Below are 25,659 nucleotides of genomic sequence, written 5' to 3'. Positions count from 1 at the left end.
ATCAAAGCAGCAGCAAACACCAACTAAGTAGGACCTACAGCACAGCCCATTTTTTTTCCTGAACTACAAAAGAGGAACCTCTGCCCTCACAGATTCTTCATTTGGGGCAAAGAAAAACTGAAGATATTCTGGCAGCTATTTCTGGTCTGCTAAGAAGGGGGCAGGGGAATAAAAAAGGCAGCATGATCCCACAGCTGAACCACAGAATTAGAGTCAGGACACCTGAGGTCTATTCTTGGTTCTGACACCAACATGGTAAAGTCACTTGCCCTGAAAAATGGAAACAGCAGCGTAACTGGGAACAAGAAGATTATTGCATTAACATCTGAGAGCACTGGCTCTGAGAGCAGGGCCTGGCTGACAACAAGGCTCACAGCTTCCTGAGGCAGGGAATTTACTCCTGTGTGTTTCTAGGAAGAGAAAACAGCTGCCCAAGGTAAATATAAAAATCAGAAAAGACAGCTAAAATGCAATTCAGGATTACAAGTGCCCAGGTAATTGCATTGACTAAGCAGGCTGCCACAACCACAGTTGTCTTTAAAAAGATCAGAACGCTGAAATACAGCAGTTTTAACATGTATCACTCCCAGAGAGATTTAAAAGCCAACATATTCAGGTCAAATTCTGCACAACAAGCTTCAGCTTTGCAAGCCTCAAGAACAAACACTTCTATATTTAAGTACCAAACTCTTCTCAATTATCTGCTGCAACATCTAGGGTGCAAACTGTGCTGTGTTACCTGACGTGATAACAAGGGTGACTGACTCATCCTCAGCTGCATCACAGTTTGGGGGTGCCAAGGCCAGGATACACCTTTGGAAGGGGGGACTCTCTGGAAGGGGGCAGGGTGTTGGCCAGACCCCTCTGCAGGCTGCAGTGAGGGAAAAACAACTGAAAAAAAGACAGACTTTAGTCCCAAACTCAATTTTCCTTGGGAAATGGCACACAAGCCTCAGCTGGCATAAAGCCACTGCCAGACTGGCACTCCCAAGCCCCACCAGGGATGGAGGCTCCCAGTTACCTTCCAGAGCTCTTAGCACCCCTTAGCATCACAGCTTGGGAGTCTGCCTCACCTTCTCCTCCACACTCTGGGGAAGAAAGCCAGGCAGAAGGACAAGGAGGGATGTCCCCATGGCCATCTCATGTGTGTGGCACCAGCTGCTGTGCCCGAGAGCAGCCTCTGCGCTGGTAGCAGCACAGACAGCACCTGTGATTCAGCTCTTTTGCCACCACCTAAGGGACCAGGCACAGGGCAGTGAGCTGCAGATGGGGACAGAAGGTGCAGCCCTGGCTGGAGGTGCCTTGCTCAGCACCCCAGCCCTACAGCAGCACCACTGAGCCTCTGTGCAGTGACGGCTCAAGGACTGCAGCATCCTTTGGAAGGGGATCATTCCCGAGCCAGCTCAGGGGAGGTACCCACTAAAAGACTGTTTTTGTGGGAACAAGAGGCAGAATTCATTTCTGGAGCCCCCTTGGGCTACATTATTTCTGCCACCCTCCAGCAGCTTTCCTACCCTGCTCTGAGCAAGAGCTGGACTGGATAACCTCACCTTCCACATGGAGCTGCCCTAAAATCCTGCCAAGAGCACTGCAGAGGGCCCACAGCCTCTGCTACAGGCACATTGGGAGAGCAGGCCCAAAAACTTTCCCTACCCAGCTCCATGTGGAAACACTCATGTCAGCACGTGCTGTAGAGTTTGCAGTAAAGGCACTGAGTCAAAAACGCATTCAAGACCTCTTCCAGAAAGCTCCCATGCTCCTGATGGAGCTGCAGCACAGCCTTTGGAGTCAGCTCTGCCCGGCAAGGAACCCTCACATCCACTGCTTGGCCATGCAGCAGTGCAAGGGCTGGAGGAAAACCTCATCTCTCATTTGACTGATGCAATTTTGGGGATGAATACTCCAGGCCAGGGCTTGCACACACTAAACCACTCTCCCGGCTGCTACCTCCATATCAATCACAGCAAAGACTAAGCCATGAATTGCCTGGGGCAGTTCAGACCCACCAAACAGCAGCTCCAGTGCTCTCCCTGGAAGGGAATGTGCCTTTTAAGGCTCAAATCCAGACTGAGCCAAGAGAAATGTTCTCCAAATCACCACTGAACAGTGCCACAGGGCTGCTCCAGAATCAAACAGCCCTCCCTGGCAGAAGCCAAGGGGAGGGTTTGGGGGATACCTGCCTGCTCCCACAAGCTGCCTCCAGCATAGGACTGGAGCTGCCCTGACCCACTTCAGGCCTGGCTGGATACAAGCAGAGATGCTGGTTGGGTTCCTGTTCCAGTTACTCCCTCTATTTACATCTTCTGTTTTACAGCATCAGCACAGATAAAAATAAATCTGTTTTAGGAGAAGCTGCTCAAATGGAAGCCTCAAGAGTTGGACTGAGAGCAACTTCCTTTAGAAACCAATTGCAAGCTGAGGTTTGATACTTCTTTTACTTATTTGATACATATTTTATTCTGTTAAGGATCAAATACTGCTGCCACATGAGCAGTGTGCAGCTTTTAAGTGCTTCCCACTCCCCAGCACGGGTGGCTGGAGCCAAGCACTGAGGAATGAGACCACTGAGCATGAGCAGCTCTCATGGAAACACATTCAAGGAACAAGTGCCCATTAAGTACCCACATCGAGTAAATCCTTAGAAGAGTGCTACAAAAGCACTAGGATGGCATGGGACAAGCTCTTAGTAAAGCTGTCTCAGGTACTCCTCGAATATCAGCACCAAGCAGGAGACTCAGAGAGCCAAACCAGCTCCCAGCTTTGTGCCTTTACATCCATACATTATTATCATCCACAACCTTCACACAGAAAGCAACACCACATCTCTGCTTCCATTACTGCACTCTGAACACCAGCAAGCTGCTCCCAAAGAACCAGGTTGCTGGAAAGTCTGTCCTCCTTTCAAGGGAACAAAGCATGACAAGAACATGTAATTCAGGACCACCACCAAAACTCTGGATACCTATTTTCCTGAACCAGGCACAGGTCCAGGGTCAGCAGGAGTTGCCCTTCCCTTCTCATCCCAGCAGGACAAAGGCACATTTCACTGAGTTTCCTAGGCATACATGGAAGTAAGTATCACGCAGGTGAAGTGCTCTCCCCTCCTCACCCCAAGCACCCCTTTCATTACAGAGCAGGAAAAATCCTCCTTGGACACTCTGATGCCCACCTAGTGTTGCCCACCCACTGAGCTCTCCATCAGGATGCACCTCTGAAATCTTCCTCCAGCACAAGGAGAAGGATTTACACACAGCCAAACCAGAATACACAGGAGCTGCGGACACACCTTGTCCAAAAGACAGCAGGAAAAACAGCAGGGAGAGACCTGGGCATGCACAAAGGAGAGCTCTATGGAGCTTGGCACGGGTTAGCCAAGCAGCAAATTAAACAGATGGAGAACTGGAGACCCAAACCCTCTGCCCCAAGCTCTGCATCCGACCACTCAAACCAGCAGCTTGAGGAAAGCCAGTGATTGCCATGCTGTATTTATAAACAGCCACCCCAGGCTGAGCAGCAACTCTCCCCTGGGGGGCTCAGGTGCCCTCCACCACACACAGCATTTGAGGACACTCTGAAAACAGCCTGACCTCGGGCAGCAGGTTATGAATCCCTCCTGCTGTTATCAACAAGAAAGGCAAGGAGTCCATGACAACAACTGTTCTTCCTGTGCAACAGGTCTTTTCTTTCATCTTTCAGATGGGGCTTTGCCTTGAAGACTTCAGAGAGATTTGTGCTCTGAGGCCTCGCTATCTGCCAGGCAACACACAACAGACTGCCCGCAGCTCCAGCCTGGCAGAGTTTAAGCAGCTACAGATAAGCAAGCTTATTGCAAAAATGAGTTGCTGTGCTCTGGGAAGCAGAAGAGCCAAGGGCTGGAAAGATTCAGCAGCATTTTCCTACCATGGGCCATTTCCCCAGAAGCAGAGCGACAGGAGCTGCAAGCGGGCAGGCTGGAGAATGAGACAGCAGCAGCCACCCCGCAGAGGGCACAGATGAGGCTGGAGCTGCAGCCTCAAGAGCAAATCCAAGGAAAAGCTCAGATCTGTTGCTGCACCAGCAGCTTTAGGGCCACACAACAAGCAGAGAGGCAGATGCAGCAAGATGCTCCATCAGATGCCAGCAGGAAGACCTTACCTCGAGAGCCCAACATCCTCTCCCAGAGGATCTGATCCTGCTAAAAACACTCCCAGGTTAGCACTGCAGACTTAGTGTTAACAGACTGGTTTTAGGATGATTTCCCTGTGGGCAAGTCTGCTGTCCCACATAGGGACAGCTCCCAATGTAGGGCAGGACAGACCGCCAGACCGAGCAGCTGGCACGCAGGCTGAAAGCCAGGCAGGGAGACCCAAAATCTGCACACAGATCTGCTGCTCTCCAGGCAAAAACTGGATCAAGACCCCATTTGCCTGCACCTCTTGAGAAACAGGGCAGTGAAGGTAAAGGATACCATCAAGGGCAGTCCCACCTCGCTGCCTCTTAACCCCTCAGAGATCTCAGCACACCTGCCTGCCTACTCAGAGACTAAAGACAGGGAAACACGGCCTCAAGAAACACAGAACAGCAGGACTGCAAGTGTTAAAGGCCAGCCTCCCACACAAGTCCCTCCCCAGGTCACAGAGCAGGTTGCTGGGACTTGCTGAAGTATTTCCAGCCTGACAGATCCAGTGGCAGCAGAGGGTTTGAGACAACTTTGCCGGCTGTGAGACAGCAGTTCCATCCTACAGCCAGGAAGTGCCAGCAGCTCAAGCCTGCAGCAGCCACTGCCTCCAGAGAGCCTCTCCAGGCACCAGCAGTGCTTCTGGCACGCTCCCCAGAGCTCAGCACACGCCCTCTGTGCATTACAGGCCTGGTGCAGAAGGAAAGCTCCTCACAAATAACCCTGCCTGGGCACAAGGGGCTCAGCAGCCCTTTGGGAACAGGGGATGTAGGCAGGACTGGGGCGTAAAAAACCAGCCCCGCTGCTCTCCAGCCTCCAGTCAGCTGGCATGTGCTCCTACTGCACCAAGCTGTGTGGTGACAACGCCCTGGGAGCACAAGGTGACACCAGAAGGCTTTGCAGCCAAAGGTCCTTCCCAAGCTGAGGAAGCTCCGAGCTGGCAGGGACCAGACAGAGGAGAAGAGGTCCCAGCTCATCAGTACTCAAGCACAGCACTGCAGGGGACCACATCAGCAATATTTTTAGCCTGATTGTTCGCTATTTTGTTGCATTTCCACCCTTCCAGCCACCTCTCCGTGGGTCCGCACAGCTGAGTCACTGCTGGAACCTTCCAAGCGCTCAGGTGCCAGCAGCACAACAGTTTGCTTGGCAGTGCCAGCCCTCCCCCATGGCCAGCACTGCCGCAGCCTCACCTGCCTGCGGGACACCCCATGGAGGCCTCAGCAGCACTCAGGCACAGCAACATCCTCTCCATATCCTCCCTCTTTCCATCTCCGCATGCACAGTGGCCACCTGGAAGCAGCAGCTCCTGACACCTCCTCAGACCCACAGAGCTGTCAGACACGGGACACTTTTCTGCCACCCAGAGTGTGCCACAACCTTTCAGCAAATACTTCTGAGCTACAGGCCCTCTGCTCCCAAGGAGCTCCACTGCCACTCCTCCAGGGCCCTGAGGAAGGGCTAAGGCCCTGCAGAGATGGGAGGGGTGGGTGGCTGAAGCAATACAAAGCTGTGCACAGGACGAGCTTTCCACCTCCCCAGCCAGCTCCTACCATCCCCACAGCTCTCAGAGCAGGAGAGTAACAGCAGCCCAGACCGTGAAGCACTCCTGGCCCAGCTGCTGCTCGCCTGCAAAGGGCGTGTGGGAGTGAGAAGGAGAACATTGTCTCAGGGTCACAACACCACCAGCCACAGGGCACTGGGCCCTCTGCACAGCCACTGAAGGCCAGAGCTGCTCTGTACAAGCAGTACAGCTGCACTTGGGCAGGTCTCACACCCCACCAAGTCCCTCTCTGTACTAAGGGGAATACCAGGAGTCAGAAGTGAAGGAACAGGCCTTTTCAGACAGCACTGGGCGCCATCTTCCACCAGCTGTTACCACACTTGTCACAACCACCCAGTGGGCACAGATCATCAGAGCCCAGGGCTGTGCTTGAGGCAAGGTCCTTTCCACAGCTCTATCCAGGCCTCTGCGGCAGGCAGGAGCTCCAGCACAAAGCACTGCAGTCAGTGGGGGCACCTGACACCAGATACACCCTCTGTGAGCAGAGAGGTCACCAGAGCACCTTCAAATCCTCTCCAACTCAATCTCTCTTCTGAAACCAGCAGCCCTTCCACCCCCTCAGCAGCGAATTCCCACCAGCAGCATGGCCATGGCAGCCCCGCCATCCAAGCTCCGAGGCGCAGAGCCCGCCCCGGGCTCATGCCAGCACTGCTCGCCTGCCTGCCGGAGCACTGCGGAGACATCCACGCCTCTGCCAAGGCAGGCTGGCAGGAACTTGCCAAGAGAGCTCTGGAGATGGCTCCAGAGGAGCAGGTGGAGCTGGGACACCCGCACCAAGGGGCTGCCCCCGTGTGTGACAGCCCCGTTCCGCAGCGCACTGTGCACCCAGCCCAGTGCCAGGGTCACTCCAGGGGATTGTCACCTGCTCCAAGCGTGCTCTTCATCCATTAAAGACCCTGTGACACAGGGAACAGCAGGGCTCCATCTGCCAACAAAGGGGCTCAGAGCAGAGCTCTGAGGCACCTGGCTGGCCCACTGCACACTAACAACTTTTCTCTCCTTCCTCCTTCAAGGTCTCAGCTGGCAATGGAAGTACAGGCAGGAGTGTGTGGTATTCCCTGGTTCATTAGGGGAAGCCCACAGGACCATGTGGAGGTTTGCTCACTGGAGCAGAGCAAAGCTTAATAAAGCTACCGCAGCTGGGCTGCAGGCAGACCTCAAGTGCCCATGCCAGGCCCCACATGCCAAGTCTCGTGGAAATTAAATGCAGAAACTCAAATGAGCTGTGCAGATTGAGCTGTTCAAACTCTGCTACCCCACTGGTACTTTTTTTTTTTCTCTTTTACAACTCAGGCAGCAACTCAGGGATGTGTCCCAGAAGCTCTTCCTCTGCTCAGTACAGCACCCCCTTGCCCCTCCAAACATCTACACAGGCAAGCCCCACTGCCCAGCTCCCGCAGCCAAGAATCTGTCTATAACTCCTGTCAGCACCAGCTCCATGCCTGGGGCCTCAGTGTCACCCAAGCCTGCACAGCAATGCACTCTCCTTTTAACAAAGCAGCAGCATGCTGCTATAAAGGGATGAGTTTCTGTAGCAACCAGGCTGTACTTGTACAAACTCTGCCAAAGCACTAGATCTTTCCACAGACTGATACTTAAACGAACACACTGTTTGTGAAACTGGTTTTTACATGCCTCAAAGGCTACCAAGTGAACTCTTCCCTGTTTTACCCCTCTGCTCCAACACCAGGCTGACAGGATGCATTAAGTTTGTGCATGCAGCACCCCTTCCTCCCCTCCTGGGATTTTACAGGGAAGGCTGGTGTCTCAAACAGTTAACTGGACCCCACATCACTACAGGGGGGCACCCAGCACGCCTGGAATCCCCAGCCGATCCCAGCTGCAAAAGCAGACTGGAGAGGATCAAGGGGGAAGGGCACAGCAGCCAGCAGCGCGTGGCTGCAAGCCCACACCCTGCCCATCACGTAGGTTTGCGCTGGACCACAAGAGTTAAAACAAGAAGCCATTCCACTGCATCTCCTGCAGCCCACTGCCAGGCACAGCCCGCTATTTCTAGTTGAGCGTGGGAGTGGAGAAGGATCCCTCCGAGTCTCCCACCCAGCCCCAACCTGGCTGAAGTTGTTGGGTGCTGGCTGTACCACACCCCACGGCAGAGTTGGGCAAGTGAGGCTGCCGGGACTTTGGGAATCAGGCACGGGGGGGACCCTCTGGCAAGCACACCCCTCCCCACCTGCAGAGCTCCCTGCCACCAGGGATTTCCTCAGGCTGCCGGAGAGAAGTTCAGCCTCACTCCTACCCAGCGTGTTCAGCCTCCTGACACCACACCCCCCACCCACTCCTTCCAAACACAGCAAGAGGATTTCTCCTCTCCCGGTGAGGTTATTCCTCCAGCAGCGTTACAGCTCCGAGCAAAACAACCCCGGGCACTTCTCATCTGCAGTGAGCTGACAGCAGAGCAGAGGGGGCTGTGGCACAGGCAGCCACAGCCTCCCCAACTCAGCTGTCACATTACACAAGCAGCACAGCTCGAGAAGCCCCCATTAGCCACCGCCAGCGCCCTGTTACACAAGCACATCGCTCCACGTTAGCTTGAAACCAGCCAAAAACACACACACAACCCAACAACTGTTGCTGCATGTGTCAGCAGACTCACCGGACTGTGTGCTGGTTTGTGCTGCAGTGTCAGAGTCCTGGGTGCTCCAGGGTCTGTCCCACCCTGTCAGGTTGAGAGACTGCAGGCCAAGGCACAGATCGTTGGTGTCTGGGAGGCCACGGGAAGACTCTTGCGTGGACGTAGGGAAGAGCATCCTGCTTGCCGCTGCTTCTTCAGAGTCCTGGATGTCTGCTCGGATGGAGAACAAACAGAAGCTTGAGAGTTCAGGGCTGCTTTTTTCTTTTTAAAGCAGGAGTTTTCCAAAGCATTAAGCCCCAAGCCAGGTCTCGCGTTGCTCTGAAGCCACAGCTCCTGCAACCAGCAGTTGCACCCCAAAAGGGAGGGCTACCATATGTCCAGAATCCAGCCCCCCACCCCCCTCGGCCCCTCCACCTTCCTATCCCGTCTGCATTACTGACTGGGTCAGCATGTGACCAGGCTGCTGATGCTTACTGTGCTGACAGTGACGTCACTCTGCCATGCAAGAGAACTGCATCAGCTCTTACAAAATAAAGCTAAGAAGAAAGGAGAAGATTTCCCCTGACAGACAAGACGATAGCAGGAGCAAAGAGGAGCAGTTCCAGTAAATCAGGGGAGGCAGGCAGCACAAAGCAGGGCTCGTCGGCACAGCAGACACCAGGCTGGAGGCAGCAATCCCCCCAGCAACGACGAGAGCAGCAGCGACAGAGCACAGTTAGTTTTAGTGCTACCCAGCTCTCCTGTCCCCGCCTCCCTCCACCCACAAAACCCAAAAACACTTTAGTCCTGGCCAGCTTCCAGCTGCTGGCTCCGATTCAGAGCCGATGCAAAGCTTCGCAATTCTGCTGGCATAATCTGTTTGGTTGAGCCCGGCCACTGTGCCTCACTGACTCGGCATTGTTTACCCCTGAGTAACAAGGATAACCTTCAACCCCCACTGCCCGGAGAGCAGCCCATCATCCCTGCTCCAGCCCAGGCGGGCACATCCCACTGGTACAGGAGGAAGAGGACCAAGCAGATCCATTCCACATCAGGAATTTTTCACGGCCTGTTTACCTTTAGCCTGCCTGGTCCTCCCTTTCCCAGCCCTCCCCTCCCTCGCAGGGTGTTCACAAGCCTACAGTACTGGAGATGCGGATTCTCGCCTTGGCTTAAGCCCGTGCCAACAGCCTAAGGAAACGCAGCAGGTTCATAGTCTGAGAATTCCAGTTTAACGCAGGGATCTGGGGGCTGGTGAAACCACAAGATGCTCAGCTGTGCTACCCGAAATCTGAGTCAGAGGGCATTTATAAGCCAACTCCCAAGCAGCAGCAGCTGTCTCCTCCTCCTCCCCCTGCCCCCACAGCCTCCCACTGTGCCATCAGATGTACACCTCACTCCACACACCGCTCCCGGCTCTTCCGCAGGCGCTGCAGTCGCTCTAGTCTGTCACATTATCCCTCACGTGCAGTGCCAGCCACCCCAGGCAGACCAGCAGCGTTCCTGGCCTCCTTTTCCACATCCCATGCCACTCGGATGCCCACGAGCAAAGCCCAGGCAGAGGCTGGTGGCAGCTGGGTGGCCCACGTGTGACACAGACCACTGCTGCCAGAGGCAGGACCCTTCCCTCCACCCCATGGCACTTTGGGAGCACCAGCATGCCCAGACCCCAGGAAGGGGACTGAGGCACCACAGGCAGGATCAGAGCATTTAAAACCATCACCTGCTGGCAACATGTCACCTTCCCTCCTCCCAGCTGCAGCCTCCTCCACAGCACCCCGCCAGGGTGTTTCCTACTCCTAGTAGTACTAGTACAAGCTGTAGTGCCAATTCAGTCACATTACTACCAAGCACCTGTAACAGCATCCACTCCTCTGACAGCATCACACTGCATCTCCAGCATGGTATTGCACTGCATCAATTCTTCCCAGACAGTTTTTTGATGGCTTGTTTTGGACATCTAACATAGGGAGGAAAGGATCAAGACACAGTGCTCAGCCAACTCAGTTCCCACAGCAACCATAACTTGTCCATATGAATATGGAACATTCCTGCCTTTTCATAAAGGCACAAGTGCTGTGCACAGATCCCTGGCAGCAGGAGACTCCCTTCCCTTTGGGAACCAGGGATCTTGCTAGGTCTCAAAAGACTAAATCCCACCAAGCTTCATCTTCTGGAAAGCATGGACACAGAGCACTGACACACAGCAAAACCTGAATCCCAACAGCTTGGATGAAACCCACAAATGAAAAAATAAGAAAAATACGGAACAAATTTATCTGTGACAGGAAGCACTCATTCCACAGTATCCAGCCAAGCTTTCCCTAACTATCTGCATTTTTCAGGAAATAAACTGTTTCATTTAATCAAACCAAATCAGATTCAAGCAAAAGATCCATGATTCCCTCTGACGACTTCAAGTCACATTAAAAACAAACTCCCTGCAATCCAGTTACAGCTCTAACTGTGGAAGCACACAGCAAAATCCACTCAGTTAACCAGCAGTTTTTAATTAGATCTTTTCCCATCGGAAGCCAACAACCAGCCCAAGCTGCTTCCCCTTTAATACTTGCAGCCAGGCTGAGAGACAGATACAGGTCATCCAGACAAAACATCAACTAAAAAAAACAAAGAACTTACACAGATTTCTGGACTAGTTATTTTTAAAAGTCAAGAGTCTGGAGATTTGTTACAAAGCAATCAATTGTTGTAGGCAGAAAAAACTAATCAGATACTAGAGCAGGAAGAATTAAATTTCTGACAAAAATTCAGTCTAAGAGTCATAAACTCAAGTTATTCATAACTAGATGCGTACCAAATACTGAATAACTTCACTTTGCAACCTGACACAGCCCAACCCAAATGCTTCACTGCAGCTTTTTCCAAGCCCCAATCACCAGCACAAGCCCTTCCAACCTGGATTTTTCCCTGGAGTTGCCACTGGAAGCCAACCATCCTGGCAGAGGGAGCGGCGCTGCACTGGGCTCGTGCCCGAGCCTCTGGGAGAGACTGAGCTCCTGCCTCCCAAGCCTGTTGGGTTTGATTTCAACAGCATTATGAGAACAAAGTCCTTAACAAAACACTCCCTCACTGGCCTTGAAGCAAGTGTCTCTCTCCTGGGTGACTCCCTCCTGGCCTGCCCAGGAGATCCCTGTAGCACACCACACGCCAGACAGCTTTCCACACCACTGCCCACATAGAAAGCTGCATGTTCCAGATTTTAACTGTGAGCCCTGGATTTAAGGCATTCCAAAGGCTATAGAAGATGAGGATCTCCAGAGCTCAGCTCTCACCTGCAGGCAAGGACAGCTCCCACAGGCCCAGCCCCTGTCCCCACCCCACTCACACCACTTGAGGCAGGTGAGTTTCCACACAGGAAGCTGGGCTGGGGAGCTTGTCCGATTAAAACCAAGCCACAGGGAGTTAGTTTTAAACCTGGTTCTCTCCCCTGATCTGGTATGCAGCATGGCTGCACCAACCAGGCACTTCAAACAAGAAAATATTTAGGAAATTACAGCCTAAGCCTGCGTGGGAAGGATCCACAGGGCCTGGCAGCAGAAGCTGTGATCCACAGGCAGGTTGTGGGTTAAGGGAGCAGGAGGAGCACGATTCAGTTCCCAGCCCATGGCAGCAGCATCTCTGTGCCATCAGCCTGGGAAGGTGGTGCTTCCACCTAGCACAGAGGGGTTCAGATATTGGAGCCTTCCAGATCTGGGAAGGCCAGCTAACAATCCAGCAAACAGGGCTTTTCTTCCTCTGGGTTTTCTCAGAACTGTTAAGCAAACATGAACCAAGTCAGATTCCATTCCTACCACCTCCACAGCCAGGACAGCTCTCCCTTTGCTCCCACACACTGGTTTCCACCAGAGCCTGAATACACATGAAACCCCTCCTTGAATGCACCCCAAGCATTGAGGGCAGTAGAATGACAAGCCCAGCTCAGCTGTAAGCTCTCCTCTCTGACAAAACCAGATTCACCCCGTGGGCTAGAGCTCTGACCAAGGCTGAACTTCCAAAGCAAACCTGGAGAAGCCAGAGGCAGAGGGAGAAGCCTTCAGAAGACAAACAGGAAGGCAGCAGCCAGCAGCAGCATTGCTTTGCCTTTCACGCTTCTCTGCGCCTCCAACTGTAAAGGCTGGGAATTGCATCCCTGAAAATTAAGCCTCTCAAGTGCCTTCTGCACACAAGACAAATACCCAAGTGAAAGCTGTCAGATGAGTCACTTGCACTCCCAAAGTGCAGTGGAGATCATTAGGGACTTAGAAAAGCACTTGTTCACCATAAACCTACTAGTTACAAGAGGCTTTTCTGAAACACAACTAAGCATCTCCCCTGTAATCTGAAAGTGGAGACACTTGCTGCTGTGTGACCTGTCTCACAGCCAGATGAAGGAGTCTGCCTTATTCCATAGCCACAAACACTTGAGCAGCTGGCAAACAGCTACTTCAGAAACCAAGGAAGAGACACTGCAACAGTCTTGCTGCTCTGCCTCCCTCTTCCAAGAGTAACAGAGACTGCCACAGAATTACAGCACCAAAAACCTGAGTGACAGAGCTCAGAACAAATCATATAACTGCTGGATCTTCAGGAACACCACCCAGCCTGTGAACACAGCAGAACACAACAGCTCTAGGCCAAGTCCCTGCTCTACAGAACACTGACCTGGTTCTATCTGCATTTCTGATACAAAACCCAATTACTAGAGGCACTTTCCAGTAGAGAGAAGCATCATGATTGTGTAGGCAAAAACCTGGCCACGTGACACTCCAAATCTGAAGGCCAACAAGACCAAGGGAAGTAAGTGTGCTCCTTTGCTGGGGCACAGGTGTGGAATCTCCCTATTCTGGATGTGTACATGGCATCCAGCATTTCTCTGGGGCAGGCAGAATGGTTCTGTCAGCCTCAGGTGAGGTCCTGTTCAGAGTCTTACTCTGCCTCAGTACCTCCAGGTAAGCAGAGCTACCTTTGGGGGTCCCTGCATCCTAGAGCATTTTATTCTCTGATTCAAGGCCATGTATATCAGGTCAGCTGCATCCAGCGCTGTCTGGAATGTTTCCTTGGGGCTGCAGAGGAAGAGCAGAGGAATTTACATTACAGTATCAGACACTTTTTGGACAGCTAAACAAGTGATAGGTCATTAATTGACTGCAGTTAAGAGCAAACAGGAAGCCGATTTAGTCATCAGCTAGTCTGGGTTTGCATTTGTCCTTCAGTTTTCCTTAAATAAAGCAGCCACAGAGTCATTAAAGCCTGATGGGCCACAACTAACAGCCTTTAAACTTGGCACCTGAAGCCTCTCCTATCCGAAGGAAGTCATTTAAGCATCTCCCATTTCTTCACACAATGGACTGTCAAGTTAGAGCAAAATAATAGCTGCTTTGTTGCTGTTAAATGAGCAGAGCTTAATGAATGAGATATCAATGTTGCTGGGACATTTGGGGTACCTACATGTCTTCAAAGTTCCTTGTAAACAAAGCACTGCCTTCAGCTGAAACCAGCCACAGGTATACACAAAAGCTACCGTGGGAGCTTTACTCCCAGCTCTACCAAAGCTGGAAGTTGTGCCTAGTTTCAAAAGCTGGTGTGTGTAGCAGCGCCTAGCAAGGCCCAGCTTTAAAGCCTGGCAGCAGGCTTTAAAACGAACCAGCAGCCAAGCTAAGAAATTGTCCTTCCCCACACTCTTATCCAGAGAGGTGATAAACATATGCAACAGCTTTACAATCACACTCCTTGTGCAGCAGCTGCTCAAGGACAGGCAGCTGCTCCAGCAGCACCATCAGGAGATGCTGACTCCTGCCTCTGTCAAGGCCACACTGCCTCTCCCATCTCCAGCACCACACAAAAGCCACTAGAGGTGCTGCACTGAGGAGGTGCTGCCTTCTCCCACAGAGGACTGAGCCAGACGTGCAGCAGTTGTGAAGCACCATGACCCTGTCCCTGAAGCCACCAGACAGGTTCTACAATGACACCACTGCAACCCCGAGCCTCGTGCTTGGAGAGCTCCTGGAACAGCAACCCACAAACCTCAGGGGTTGGTCAGCCCGGGCATCTCAACACAGCTGGCTCTGACAAGGGGCAAAGTTCACCAAGGAGTATCATCAGCTGCAAACTGATCTTTACAGACACCCAACTGTAGCTGTGGCAAGCTGAACCTGCAGCAGCAGTCCCAGCTGTGCCCAGAAGGGGATGGATAACCCTGCCTGTGTGCATGCAGAGTGCTGAATCAGCCCGTCCCCTCACATTGCCCAGGCTGATCCCAGCACAGCCTCGCTGTCAGCCCTACAGTAAAGTGTCTCCACACGTGCTTCCCCAATAGCATTAGTGAAAGGTCACAAACTTCTGCCATCTCCTCTCCACCACGTGTAATCCTCTTAGTGCTCAAAGGGGCTTCTTCAACACAAGTGCAAGCTGGGATAAATTTAGTTTGACCTGAAGATGACAACTGAAAAGCTTGAGGGACCATGAATAGATTAAAGTCCAAGCATTTACTGCTGGAATAAAGTCTCTTCCCCAAGCTCTGCCCTTTAAAGAGTTTAAGTTGTAAAAAGACAGTCCTTTCACCTGTTATAGCTACTACATTCATGGTGGATCTCCAGATTCATAACCCTGCCCAAGCAAGGAATTACACGATAATCTAGTCTAACAGTGGCTCCTGCACAAGTAAAAACCCCACAGACTCATGAATTCTTCAGGAGTGACTTGACTTGGAGCAGAGACAAAACACCACATGAGATGAAAGGTCTCTGCTCCATTGATCACCTACCCAGAAGTGACTCAAGGGCAAGGCAAGCAGCTCCAACAACCTGTTCCAGGCTTAGCCACATGCACTATATTCTGCATTTTAGCAATCAGCTGCTCAGCCTTACAGCCATCAGGTGTGAATTTCTGCACAACCCAAGCCAAGGTCCAGGTGCCAAACTCACTCCCCCATTTATAGATCACAGATGCCCCAGGATTCACATCTTTGCTGTCACTGCCAGCTTTTTCATGGAGAAGACTCTCACTAGCAACTTATCAAACATTAGGAGCAGCTCCTGCACTTTCTAGCTCCAAAGACAGGACAAAGCCTCCAGAGCTGCTGCATTCAGGCCCTCCTTACCTACCCAGAGAACCCAGCTCCAACATAAAGGAAACAAGGCTGGGACTGCAAGGAGACCAATAACTCTGAGCTGCTGATGCTTTGGCAGATGCTGACTCATCCACGAATTTACAGCTGATAACTGCTGGCCCAGGTTGCTCCCTTATCAATTTCTATTGTCCCAAGGCAGCCCTCCTACAGCCCAGCATCCTTTGAGAACTGAAGAATTCTTTCCTCACAACACCATAAGCATTTGTGTCACTACACAAGGGATTTGACACAAGCTAAAGCCCTCCTGTGTGGATAACTACTGCTGAGCAAGGCTCCCACCCTGCTCCCCAGCACTCACTGGTCAGACTGGTCCTCAGCTGCCAAAGCAGGAATAAAAGCTGCTTAGAGTGCCCCCAAAGCACAACTTTGGTTTCCCTGCAGCAAAAAAAACATTTGCTAGAGGAAGGCCCTCTGTTTTACACCCCAGTGCCAGTGTATTTGCCCTATGAGAGGTCTTCCACAGGACTTATCACCTGAAACAAGCAGTTTAACACCACTGGGAAACTCAAGAGTTTCCACACAAGGCATCACCAGCAAGACCCTCTGCTCCAGACATCTCTAGGAAAAACCAGAGTAAATGACAGAGCACACAGATTTGCAAGCAGCAGGTCAGTAAAAGCTCCTACTTCAGTGCCAGGCAAACACTCCCATCCCTCAGAGAAGAGTTCTCCAAGTCAAATACAGCACTGCAAGTTAAAATTGCTGTGCCAGCTCTTAAGCCCAGACACAAAACCAGAACTAACCCACACCTTCACATGATCAATCTGCTCTAGCAGGCAGAGACATCTCCTTAATAAATCAGGTTAACTTTGGGAAGCTGAAACTTAATCAGGAAATACCATGAACATGTTCTAAGAGTCTATGAAATATCCCCATTCCAAATGGGGTAGGAAGGGCTATAGCAAAGATTTCAACAAGGAAGCCAGAAACAACTCTTTCATTAACCCACTGCAAGGAGATAAAAGCATTAAATTTATTTCTCCTTTATGCTTCCAGTGCATCCAAATCAGATACAGCACTGGCTACTACTGTGCCAGGGGACCAAAAAAAAAAAAAAAACAAACCAACAAACCAGCTCAGCACAATGCCCCACTAACCTGAAAGGGTTAATATTCACTACACCACTGCTCAGGAGTTGCCAGCACAGCCCCCAATGCCACTTTACCAGACAGGTTTCAAGCAATGCTGGCCATGGATCCAGGCCTCCAAGCAGGCAATTCACTTCCCCTGGTATTTCTGCAGCGCCAGCACAGTATCACATGGCCAGATCAGCCCCAGGTCCACACTGCTAAGTCCTCAAATACCCAGGGGATTAAGCTGCACTGGAAGTCATCTGGTAGCAGTCATTTTGTTAGCCCAGAACAAAGTTGCACTGTACAGGCATCAAGCAGACCCACACGGTGTGCAGCCACTCATTTAGAGCTTTTTTCCACACCCATTTGATTAAACTCAGATTACCCACCAGGCCAAGGCAGCCCTGCCTCCATGTGACTGCAGAGAAACCTGCTCTGCCCAGGGAACCCTGCAAGGTCACCAGCTGGGGAGGCTCAGCCCTTCCCTTCCCACTTTGTTTTGGGAATCTATCCTGAGGGGTCAGCTTGTTTCCAATAATGGCTGAAGTGTTTATTGACCCTACAATTCAGAGGCTGGAGAGGCAAGAGCAATCCCTTTCAAGTGCCCAAATCCTGGCACAAGCAAGCACTGCTGCTCAGAGGTGTGCTGGCAAAAGGAGAGTCAGGCACAGGTACATTTACTGGCAGACCTGGGCTGCTGCAAAAGGACAAAAGCACGTCCTTCACTTGGATAAAAATAAGACCAGACCAAACACTCTCTGCTTTGGCACAGAACTTCTGTCTTGAGGCAGCAGAACATTGCCCACTCCCCTCAGCCTGGAGCAAACAGAAGCTTGCAGCACTGATTTCATCACACCAAGCTTGCTTTGCAGGGAAGTCTGCACCCACCTGTGCTCTTACATGCATGTTAGCTGACCTGTGGTTTTTCAAAACTCTTGCAATTTCAATGTATGCAGACAGCAACTCAGCCTGGCTAACCTTGGGAGCAGATGAATGCTGCCTCCAGGAGAGGCAGACTAAAGGAGTCTGCTGGAGGTATTCCCACCAGCAGGTCAGGCAGGGAGCACTCACATCCTGCCCACAATAACCCACAGCACCACAGGGAGGCAAGCAAGCCTTCCCAGGCACCTCCACGCTGCCAGGGAATACACAGGGCACTCATTTCAGGCACACAAGTTAAGACCCCCTAGTAGCAGGCATGCCAACACCCACACCACTGAGGACCACCACCACCCGTTCACCAGGTCCACCAAGCACCTCCCCACCCCTGCATCCCCCCTCCATCACCTGGCAGGGTGTCACATTTGCCTTTTGTGACAGGCGTGGTGCAGACTCCACTGAAATCCAGAGAGTTGTCCAACATGGCATTTATTCGGCGGAAAATATCTGCATTGCTGCAAGTGGAAAGTGCAGGGGCATTCGGGCTATCCCAGCAGTCTTTTATGCTCCTCACAGGATCTTCTTTCTGGTAAAAAAGAACCAGTATGTTTGTCAAATAGGCAAGTACTCAGCTTTCAACACATTGTGGAAAGCCTGGACTGCCTCCAATATTCACATTAGCTTAGGTCTTAGCAACACTCAAACCCAATTCGTGGCATTAAAGAAGCAGTTAAGCAAACGGGTCAGTAATTTGTCAGCACAGCACACTGGAGCAGAGTGCCCATCACACACAGGGAGCAGGGATGGACTCCAGGCTAACAGCCACAGCAAACCAGCTGGGTTGCGAACACAGCTCCTGGCTGTTTGTCCAGCACAGATCTGATTAATGAGGGTACAACACCTTCTACCCCACAATCGGTCTCCGGACACCAAGGGACAAGTGGGATGCTCACGGTGGAGGCAGACACCACAAGGAGCCACAGCAGTTCCTCTCATGCACAGCAGGGGAGCACAAGGCTCATCTCACTACCCACCATAGAGTTCTGAACAGTATGTCAAAATTATCTAAGTCAGCAGCAATCACTTCAGGTTTGCAGAAAAAAAACCCAAAAAACACTCCTTCCCAGCTAAACAGCCCCAAATCCTGAGGAAAGGCGGAAGATAAAATCCTTATCTTCCCTTCAGGCAGCAGCACCTGACCACAAAGGAGGTTACCCCAAAGCATCTGCTTTAGCACAACCCAACATGGACATGGACACACCAGCACCCTAAAAGAGGATCACCCCTTGTAAAGCTTCTGCCTGAGAAACATCAAACCCCTCCACTGAATCAAGTTAAACTGAAACCCAAAGAACTGAAGAGCATCAAGTGTGGCAAGCGAGCCCCTGCTCCTCCAGCACACACCGACGCTCTAAACGGCGCCGTTTGTACTTGTCAAGAAAACAATACAGGCACGGCTTGGCTGTGCTTCTGCAAGGCTCAGGCCTCACTCACCTCCCGCTCCGCTTCACTCGCAAACAAGCCTGGAGCACCGAGCTGGTTTTACTTTCAAATGACCCCTTGCGGATCTTTCAAGGAGGCTGGTCTAAACTGAACTTCACATGGAGACGGGAACATTAGCCCAGCCCACGCCTGGCACTTGCATTCCACCCCCCAGCTCGTCATTAGACGCGCACGATGTGATCCTTTTCTCCAGCTACCCACCACACGGGTAAAAATCACAGGAAAGCCGGTCCTGGGAGCAGCAGGAACACGGACAGCTCGCACCGTGCCTTCAATAGGGACCTGAACAATCCCTGCAGAACTCCAGCCCGTTTACGGCTACTGGCATTTCTTCGGCGCTGAGGGCTGCGATCTTTGGCTGTTGAAACGCTCAGAGCTGTGCAGGAAATCACGCAATGAAAAGTCAGTGCCCATAAAGGAGAAAGAGGAGTCCTGCAACTTTATTCGAATAAAGGGAGAGATTGTCCACTGAGGTTTTCTCCCTCACAGGTTTTCCTTCTCTCTCGGTTTCAGAGGGCACAGCCTCCTTTCAGCCTAAACTCCCGGCCGCATATGTTGCCCTCTTCCTTCCCCCATCAGCTGAGGGACTCGGAAGGTGCAGCCTTCCCGAACCGCCTACCACATATTCCCCCTTTAAACACGTCATTTTTACCCTAAAGATCAGAAAGGCTGAGTTTGTTTGTTTCAGGAGCCAAACTGTCTGGTTTCTCTAACAAACCTGCGGCTTGAAGTTGGTAGAGACATTAAGAACCATTTAAAAGAATTAACACCCCTGGAATTGTTTGCAAATGCACGAATATCAGAGCCCACCACCAAACAAGTGAACGTTTAGAAGAGTGACACAGGTAAGGCTAAAAGCGAGCTGAAGGCTGAGAGAAGAGGCAGAGCGTGCTTTAAGTCATCTTTATAAAGAGCAGCTGGAGTACAGAAGCTCAAATTACAAAAGTATTGCCAGTCATCTTTAATAAAAAGGAGTGCCGCATCAGGCTGCCTTGGCCTAAGGATGAAATTCCGCATTCTACTCCCGCTCCTGGTGAAAGAACCACTTCCAGCGGGAGGCAGAACTTTTCCCGAGCAGTCTGCACTAGCGAGACAAAATAACCCGGAGCAGCCAGCCGAACGCCCCACCCGCTCCTTCTCATTTAGCCTCCACGACTGGAAGCACCAGTCCTGCTCCAAACGGGCACGGAAACCAGCGAGAACACAGACAAGCCTTTCCACAAGAATCCCTTCTGCTGGAGAGATTTTAACCCTAGACTGTCAAGGATATCCTTGGTATACTGCAGTCATGCTGGACACAGGGTGGGGGGATCTTGCAGCACTGCAACCCCTTGTAGGAAGGGGCTTGTAGCGCACCCTCCCCTCTCCTAAACCTGAAAATAAAATACTCCTTTGAGAAGAGGTCTCCAGAGCACTCAGAGCCTGCCCAAACCACCCCCAAGAGCCTGCAGAGGATGGTGGAGGAGTTTGCAAACTGGAGAATCCACCAAGTGCTTCTGTCTCGGAGTCAACACTAAATCCCAGGGAAACACCTCGCCTGAGGCAGCATCCCCAGAGCCGGTGCTGCTCATCATCCCCAGCCAAGACGAGCAACTCCAGAGCCCAGGGAGGATTTGCTGTCCCTGCCCCACCTGGAAGGGTTTGGCAAATTCAACACAGTGCCTCTCCAGGCTTCCCTAGCAGCCTCCACACTGCAGCTACAAACTACAAATCCCCTCTGCTTCCAGTGGTGGGCTCTCCTGGCACCATATGAACACCCTGGGGTGTAAGTAGTGACCCAACAGCCATTCCATCCTGCTATACCTCACAATCCCAATCCAGAGGCACAGACACAGTTTTATCAGGGGATAAACAAGTCAATGGAGAAGCTGATCCAGCTGACAGGTGCTTTAAAGCCACCAGGAGTCAAACACCACTTCTTAACACCTGGTAAGACACCCAGTCTCTTAAGAGAGTTGCAAGTTTCTACAGAAGCCCCTGGAAAAGAACCAAAGGAGAAGGACAATTCAGTTCTCTGCTGCAGGCTCACAGAGCAAATGATTGTGAGATTGCAGGTTAAGTCACTGGATGTCAGAAACACAGACCCAAGCAGCATCATACACAGACACACAGCAAGAGCAAGCTCAGGCAGGAGAGCAGTTGTCCACATCCTGACTCAACCAAGGGCTTCCAAGCAGGAAAATTCATTCCCAACAACACTGAGGCTCCAAGGAGGGTGTTGAAAGGCTCCAGATCCCTCTTGCAACCCCAAACAAACACATGACATTGAGAAAAGGAGCACCAAGAAACAGGGAGGAGCTGCCCTCTCTCAGAGTAACAGAGCACAGCAAGCCTTACCACCACGGCAGAGAGCTCTTGTTTTCCTGCTGTGCATCAGGAAGCTGGCAGGTCCCTGGAGCTCCCACCTCACCAGAGTTCACCTGCAGGAGGGCCCACTCCAGGCACCACCACTCAGTGCTACAACACACACCTGTGCAGCAAAACACCCCAAAGATGTCCAAGGCAAGGGGAAATGAGGAACCTCCGAGGCACACACACCTGCAGGAAACCTGGAGATAATGAAATCCCAGGGCTAGGCAGAACCTGCAGCATCACAACAGCACTAGCACAGGATTAGGATAGCCTAATCCTTAGGGAAGTCATTAAACACAGCCTGGCTGCCAGGATGGCCAAGATGTGCGTTAGCTCCCGGGGATGCTGGGGAGCAGGCAAGGCTCATTCACCTCAGCTACAATCCAGCCTTTGCTTTTTACATCTTCCATGGAAATCTCACCCAGGCAGCACGATGCTGATGCCCAGAGGGGTTCTTGGAGCTGTAGCTACAGCCAAGAGGGCCTGCAATCCCAAGGCAAAATTTAAGATGCTGTTAAAATGGTGCCCATGTCAACATAACCAAGCTGAGATGGCTCCCCACTTCAATAAAAGGGAACTCAGAAAATCCTTTATTGTTGGTATGTTTTGCTTCCCAAATTTAAGTCAGCTACACCCGTGCAAAACACAACATTGGTGTAACTGTTTCCACCAGGCACACACTCCCACCCCAGCTCATCCCAAAAAGTGTTAGGCAAGGCCACACCAGCTCTCCCACCATCAGCAAGGCTAACGACCAGCAGCTGTCCTGGGGTTCAGTGAGTAGAGCCATCTTGAACACACCTGGTTTGAATTAAGACTGGTCTTAATTCACAGGGGAGCACTGACTTCAGAACAACTCCAGTTTTGCCGAAATCCCTTTTTTTTAAAAGGCATTTCAGCATCAGGGCAGCTATTTTTTTTTTTAATTTTTTGAAGGCATCACTCACCAGCAGCTTCGTACATGAGCAATACCCACAGCTGCCTGTTGCAGCGGACTGTCAAAGCTGAATAAGGTTTTAATTGGTTTTGGGAGACTGTTCCAGTTGGGACAAACTGCAGCAAAGTAACGGGGTCCTGGAGCTCTTCCCGGAGCCCAGCTGCACCCCAAGTCCCTCATCAGCACTCCAGGTGCCAGCACACCTTGTTAGCCCGTAACACAGACACCACTAATGAGCGTTAATTGGCTTCAGCTGGGGAACAGCAAAGGGTAAAAAAAAAGAACTTGTTTTTCAGCAGACTTGTCTCACTCAGAAGAATCACCTTTGTCCATACTCAGTTATGAACCGAGTCTCCTGTGTCACCCCTCACCCCAGCCTGACACTACACGGAGCTTTCAGTTCGGTTTACAAATAAAACAGCACCTTTGGTCACCTTTCACACTAAAAGAAAAAAAGCAGCTTAGAAGTGGCAAAAAAACCACTTGCATGAGTACAAGTGCACACTCTAGCCAAAATATACCCCACCATGCACACCTGAGCCCAGCTTCATCCCCCTAAAGCCCCGGGAAGGGTGGAAGGGCAGGTTGCTAGGCTAGGCAGCGGTTCCGTAGCGTTTCCCTGAAGGCAGGGTCAGTTGTGTTCCCTGAGCTCCACCAGACCCCGTGTTCCCCGCGGGTACCTCAGCAGCAGGGCCCCCTCGAGGCCAGTCCGAAGGGAACGGGGATCCCATGGCAGCGCCCCGCCGGCAAGCGGGGCGATTCCCGCAGGGCCGCCCTGAGGGCTCTGTGTCCCGCTGTCCTCTTCAGGCAGGTGGAACGGGCGGGAACGCCGCCCCCGGCAGCTCCACCGCGTGGAACCACGTGGCGGGGCGGCCTCGCGAGGCGGCACGTGCTCGCACTTACCGGCGGGAAGGCCATGGGCAGCACTACGGACGGAGGGGCGGTCCCGAAATGCAGCACGGAGGAGCCAAACAGATAGCGAGTACACCGAGAGCGGCGCAGCCCCTCTACCGGCCCCCGGCTTTTATGGACCGGGCCGGGCCGGAGGCGGGGGCGGGAGGGGTAAGGGCGTGGAGGGAGGGGCGGGGGTGCCGCTGAGGGGCGGGGCTGCTGCGCATGCGCGCAGCACGCGACGGCCGCGTGGCGGCTGCCCCGCCGCCATCGGGCGGTTCCCGCCACAGCCCCGCGGAGCCGCTTCGCTGTGAGGGGAGCGGGCAGCCGCGGGTTAACGTGGCGTCACGCGAGGCATTCTCTCAGCCCCTCTGAGCTCGGCACTATGCTGTCCGGCTTCAGCCACTCTCCCAGGGACGCCTCAGCGCTGGCAGCAGCCACCTGCAGGATGTGACACTCGCTCTGCCCCTCGCCGTGAGGGGAATGGGATCCCCTAGGCGTTAAATTGAGGGCCCCAAGGGCAGGCTTAGTGTCATCATTTCTTCCCACATGGGCTGTGGTGCTCACTCAGCCCCTCAGAGGGGATGGAAGCCCTGAGCGGTTAAATCAGCCCCGTCTGAGTGCAATGGGGGTGGTGGTGGCACTGTGGTGCCCAGCTGTAGCCCCTCAGGTCATCTCAGTACCAGAAGCTCTCCACTCATGGGCTGTGGTGCCCACTGAACACCTCATGAGGGAATAGGACTCTTGAGGGGTTAACTCAGCTCCCCTAAAGGGAGTAGGATGGTGGTGGCACTGCCCAGCTGGAGCCCCCTGGGGACATCTCAGCACTGGCAACACTTCTTGTTCCTCTGAGGGGAGCGGGACCCCAAGGCCAGTGACGGGATTTCAGGACTTAAATCAGCCCCTCTGAGGCGTCTGGGATGGTAGCGGTTCTGACTTTTGCTTCTTGCTTCGGCACCTCTGGGGCCACCCACCACGCAGAGGCTGCATGTTCACCGGGTGCCCTTGTGTGAGGATGTGCAGAAAATCACATTCTGAAAAGTCAGTGTCCGTAAAAGAGATAGAAGAATCCTATAACTTTATTAGAATAAAGGGAGAGATTGTCCACTGGGGCATACACCCGTGGGGTTTTCCTTCTCTCTCGGTTTCAGAGGGCACAGCCTCCTTTCAGCCTAAACTCCCGGCCGCATGTTGCCCTCTTCCTTTCCCCATCAGCTGAGGGACTCGGAAGGTGCAGCCTTCCCGAACCGCCTACCACATATTCCCCCTTTAAACACGTCATTTTCCCCCCAAAGATCAGAAACTCAGGCTGAGTTTGTCTGTTTCAGGAGCCAAACTGTCTGGTTTCTCTAACAAACCTGTGGCTTGAAGTTGGTAGAGGCATTAAGTACCATTTCAAAGGCTTTCATACCCATCCCCTCACCCATGGAATTGTTTTTAGATACATGAGCACACATCTTTCCTGTCAAGGGGAATGGGGTTCCCCAAGAGCAGCCTCAGTGCTGGCAATTCCCACACACAAATCACAGGCTGTGATGCACACTGAGCCCCTCGTGAGGGGATGGGACCTCCAAGGGCTTAAATCAGTCCCTCTAAAGGGAATGCAATGGTGGCACTGCCTGGCTGGAGTCCTTCTGAGGACCCTTAGTGCCAGCAGCATTCCATGCACGGGCTGTGGCACTCACTGTGCTCCTTCTGATGGATGAGACCCCCAAAGGGCTCTCAAATGACCCCCCTCATGAAGGCAATGTGTTGGTGGCAGAGCCCATCTGAAGCCCCCCAGGGACACCTCAGCACCAGCATCTCTCCACACACACAGGTTGTGGCACTCACTGAGCCCCCTCTGAGGGGATGGGGCACCCCATGACTAAAAGAGGGGTTCCCCAAGGGTAGCCTCAGTGCTGGCAGCTCCTACAGATGAGCTGTGGCATTCACTGTGGCCCCTGTGAAGGGATGGGACCCCCAAGGGGTTAAACGAGCCCCTCTAAGGGGAATGGGATGATGGCACTGTCGTGCCTGGATGGAGCTCTCCAGGGGATACCTCGCGGCCAGTACCTCTCCCCTCACTGGCTGTGGTGCTCACTGAGCATCCCATGAGGGAATGGGACCCCAGAGGGGTTAAATGAGCCCCTGTGAGGGGAATGGCATGGTGGTGGCACTGCAGTGTCCATCTGGAGCCTTCACAGGGACACCTCAGTGCTGTCAGCTCCCACACACAGACTGTGGTGCTCGCTAAGCCCACTCTGTGGGGAATGGGATCCCCAAGGGCTAAAATCATGCCCCTAAGGACTTAAATCAGCTCCTCTGAGGTACTGGAATGGTGGCAGTGCTGTGGCTCTCAGCTTCACAACCCCCAGGGCCACCACAGTGCCAGTCACTTGCCACACACAGGCTGGGTGTTCACTGAGCCCACTCTGAGTGGAATGGGACCCAAAGGGGTTAAAATGGGTTCCCCAAGGAAAATGGGGTGGTGGCAGTGCTGTGGTGCCTGGCTTTAGCCCTTCCAGAGCCCCTTTGGCTCCAGCAGCTCTCCACACACAGGCTCAGCACTCTGGGCTCCCCTTGGGAGAATGAGTCTCCCAAGGGCTTAAATCAGTCCCCCT

At 52.6% G+C, this 25,659-nt stretch overlaps 1 protein-coding gene across 5 annotated transcripts in view; it reads right to left on the bottom strand.

Moving 5' to 3' along the window:
• Window positions 1-23,156, bottom strand: part of CPEB1 (cytoplasmic polyadenylation element binding protein 1) — a 37,447-nt gene extending 14,291 nt beyond the window's left edge. For 2 of the 5 annotated variants that reach the window (XM_059482506.1, XM_059482507.1), the window contains exons 1-3: window positions 23,069-23,156; window positions 17,782-17,959; window positions 8,335-8,523 (exon numbers count right to left, since the gene is read on the bottom strand). In XM_059482506.1, coding sequence (XP_059338489.1) covers window positions 8,335-8,523; window positions 17,782-17,959; window positions 23,069-23,083 — 382 coding nt within the window. In that variant the 5' untranslated portion in view covers window positions 23,084-23,156. Of the gene's footprint in view, window positions 1-8,334; window positions 8,524-11,208; window positions 11,307-17,781; window positions 17,960-22,845; window positions 22,989-23,068 lie in introns of those variants that run through there. The other 3 variants (XM_059482504.1, XM_059482505.1, XM_059482509.1) reach the window with 2 other exon arrangements.
• Between the last annotated feature and the right edge of the window lie 2,503 nt (window positions 23,157-25,659).

This window comes from Ammospiza nelsoni, chromosome 14 (genome assembly GCF_027579445.1).
Source record: "Ammospiza nelsoni isolate bAmmNel1 chromosome 14, bAmmNel1.pri, whole genome shotgun sequence".
NCBI classification, from domain to species: domain Eukaryota; kingdom Metazoa; phylum Chordata; class Aves; order Passeriformes; family Passerellidae; genus Ammospiza; species Ammospiza nelsoni.
The sequence above is the reverse complement of the archived record's forward strand: the minus strand, read 5'-3'. Positions and strand labels throughout refer to the sequence as shown.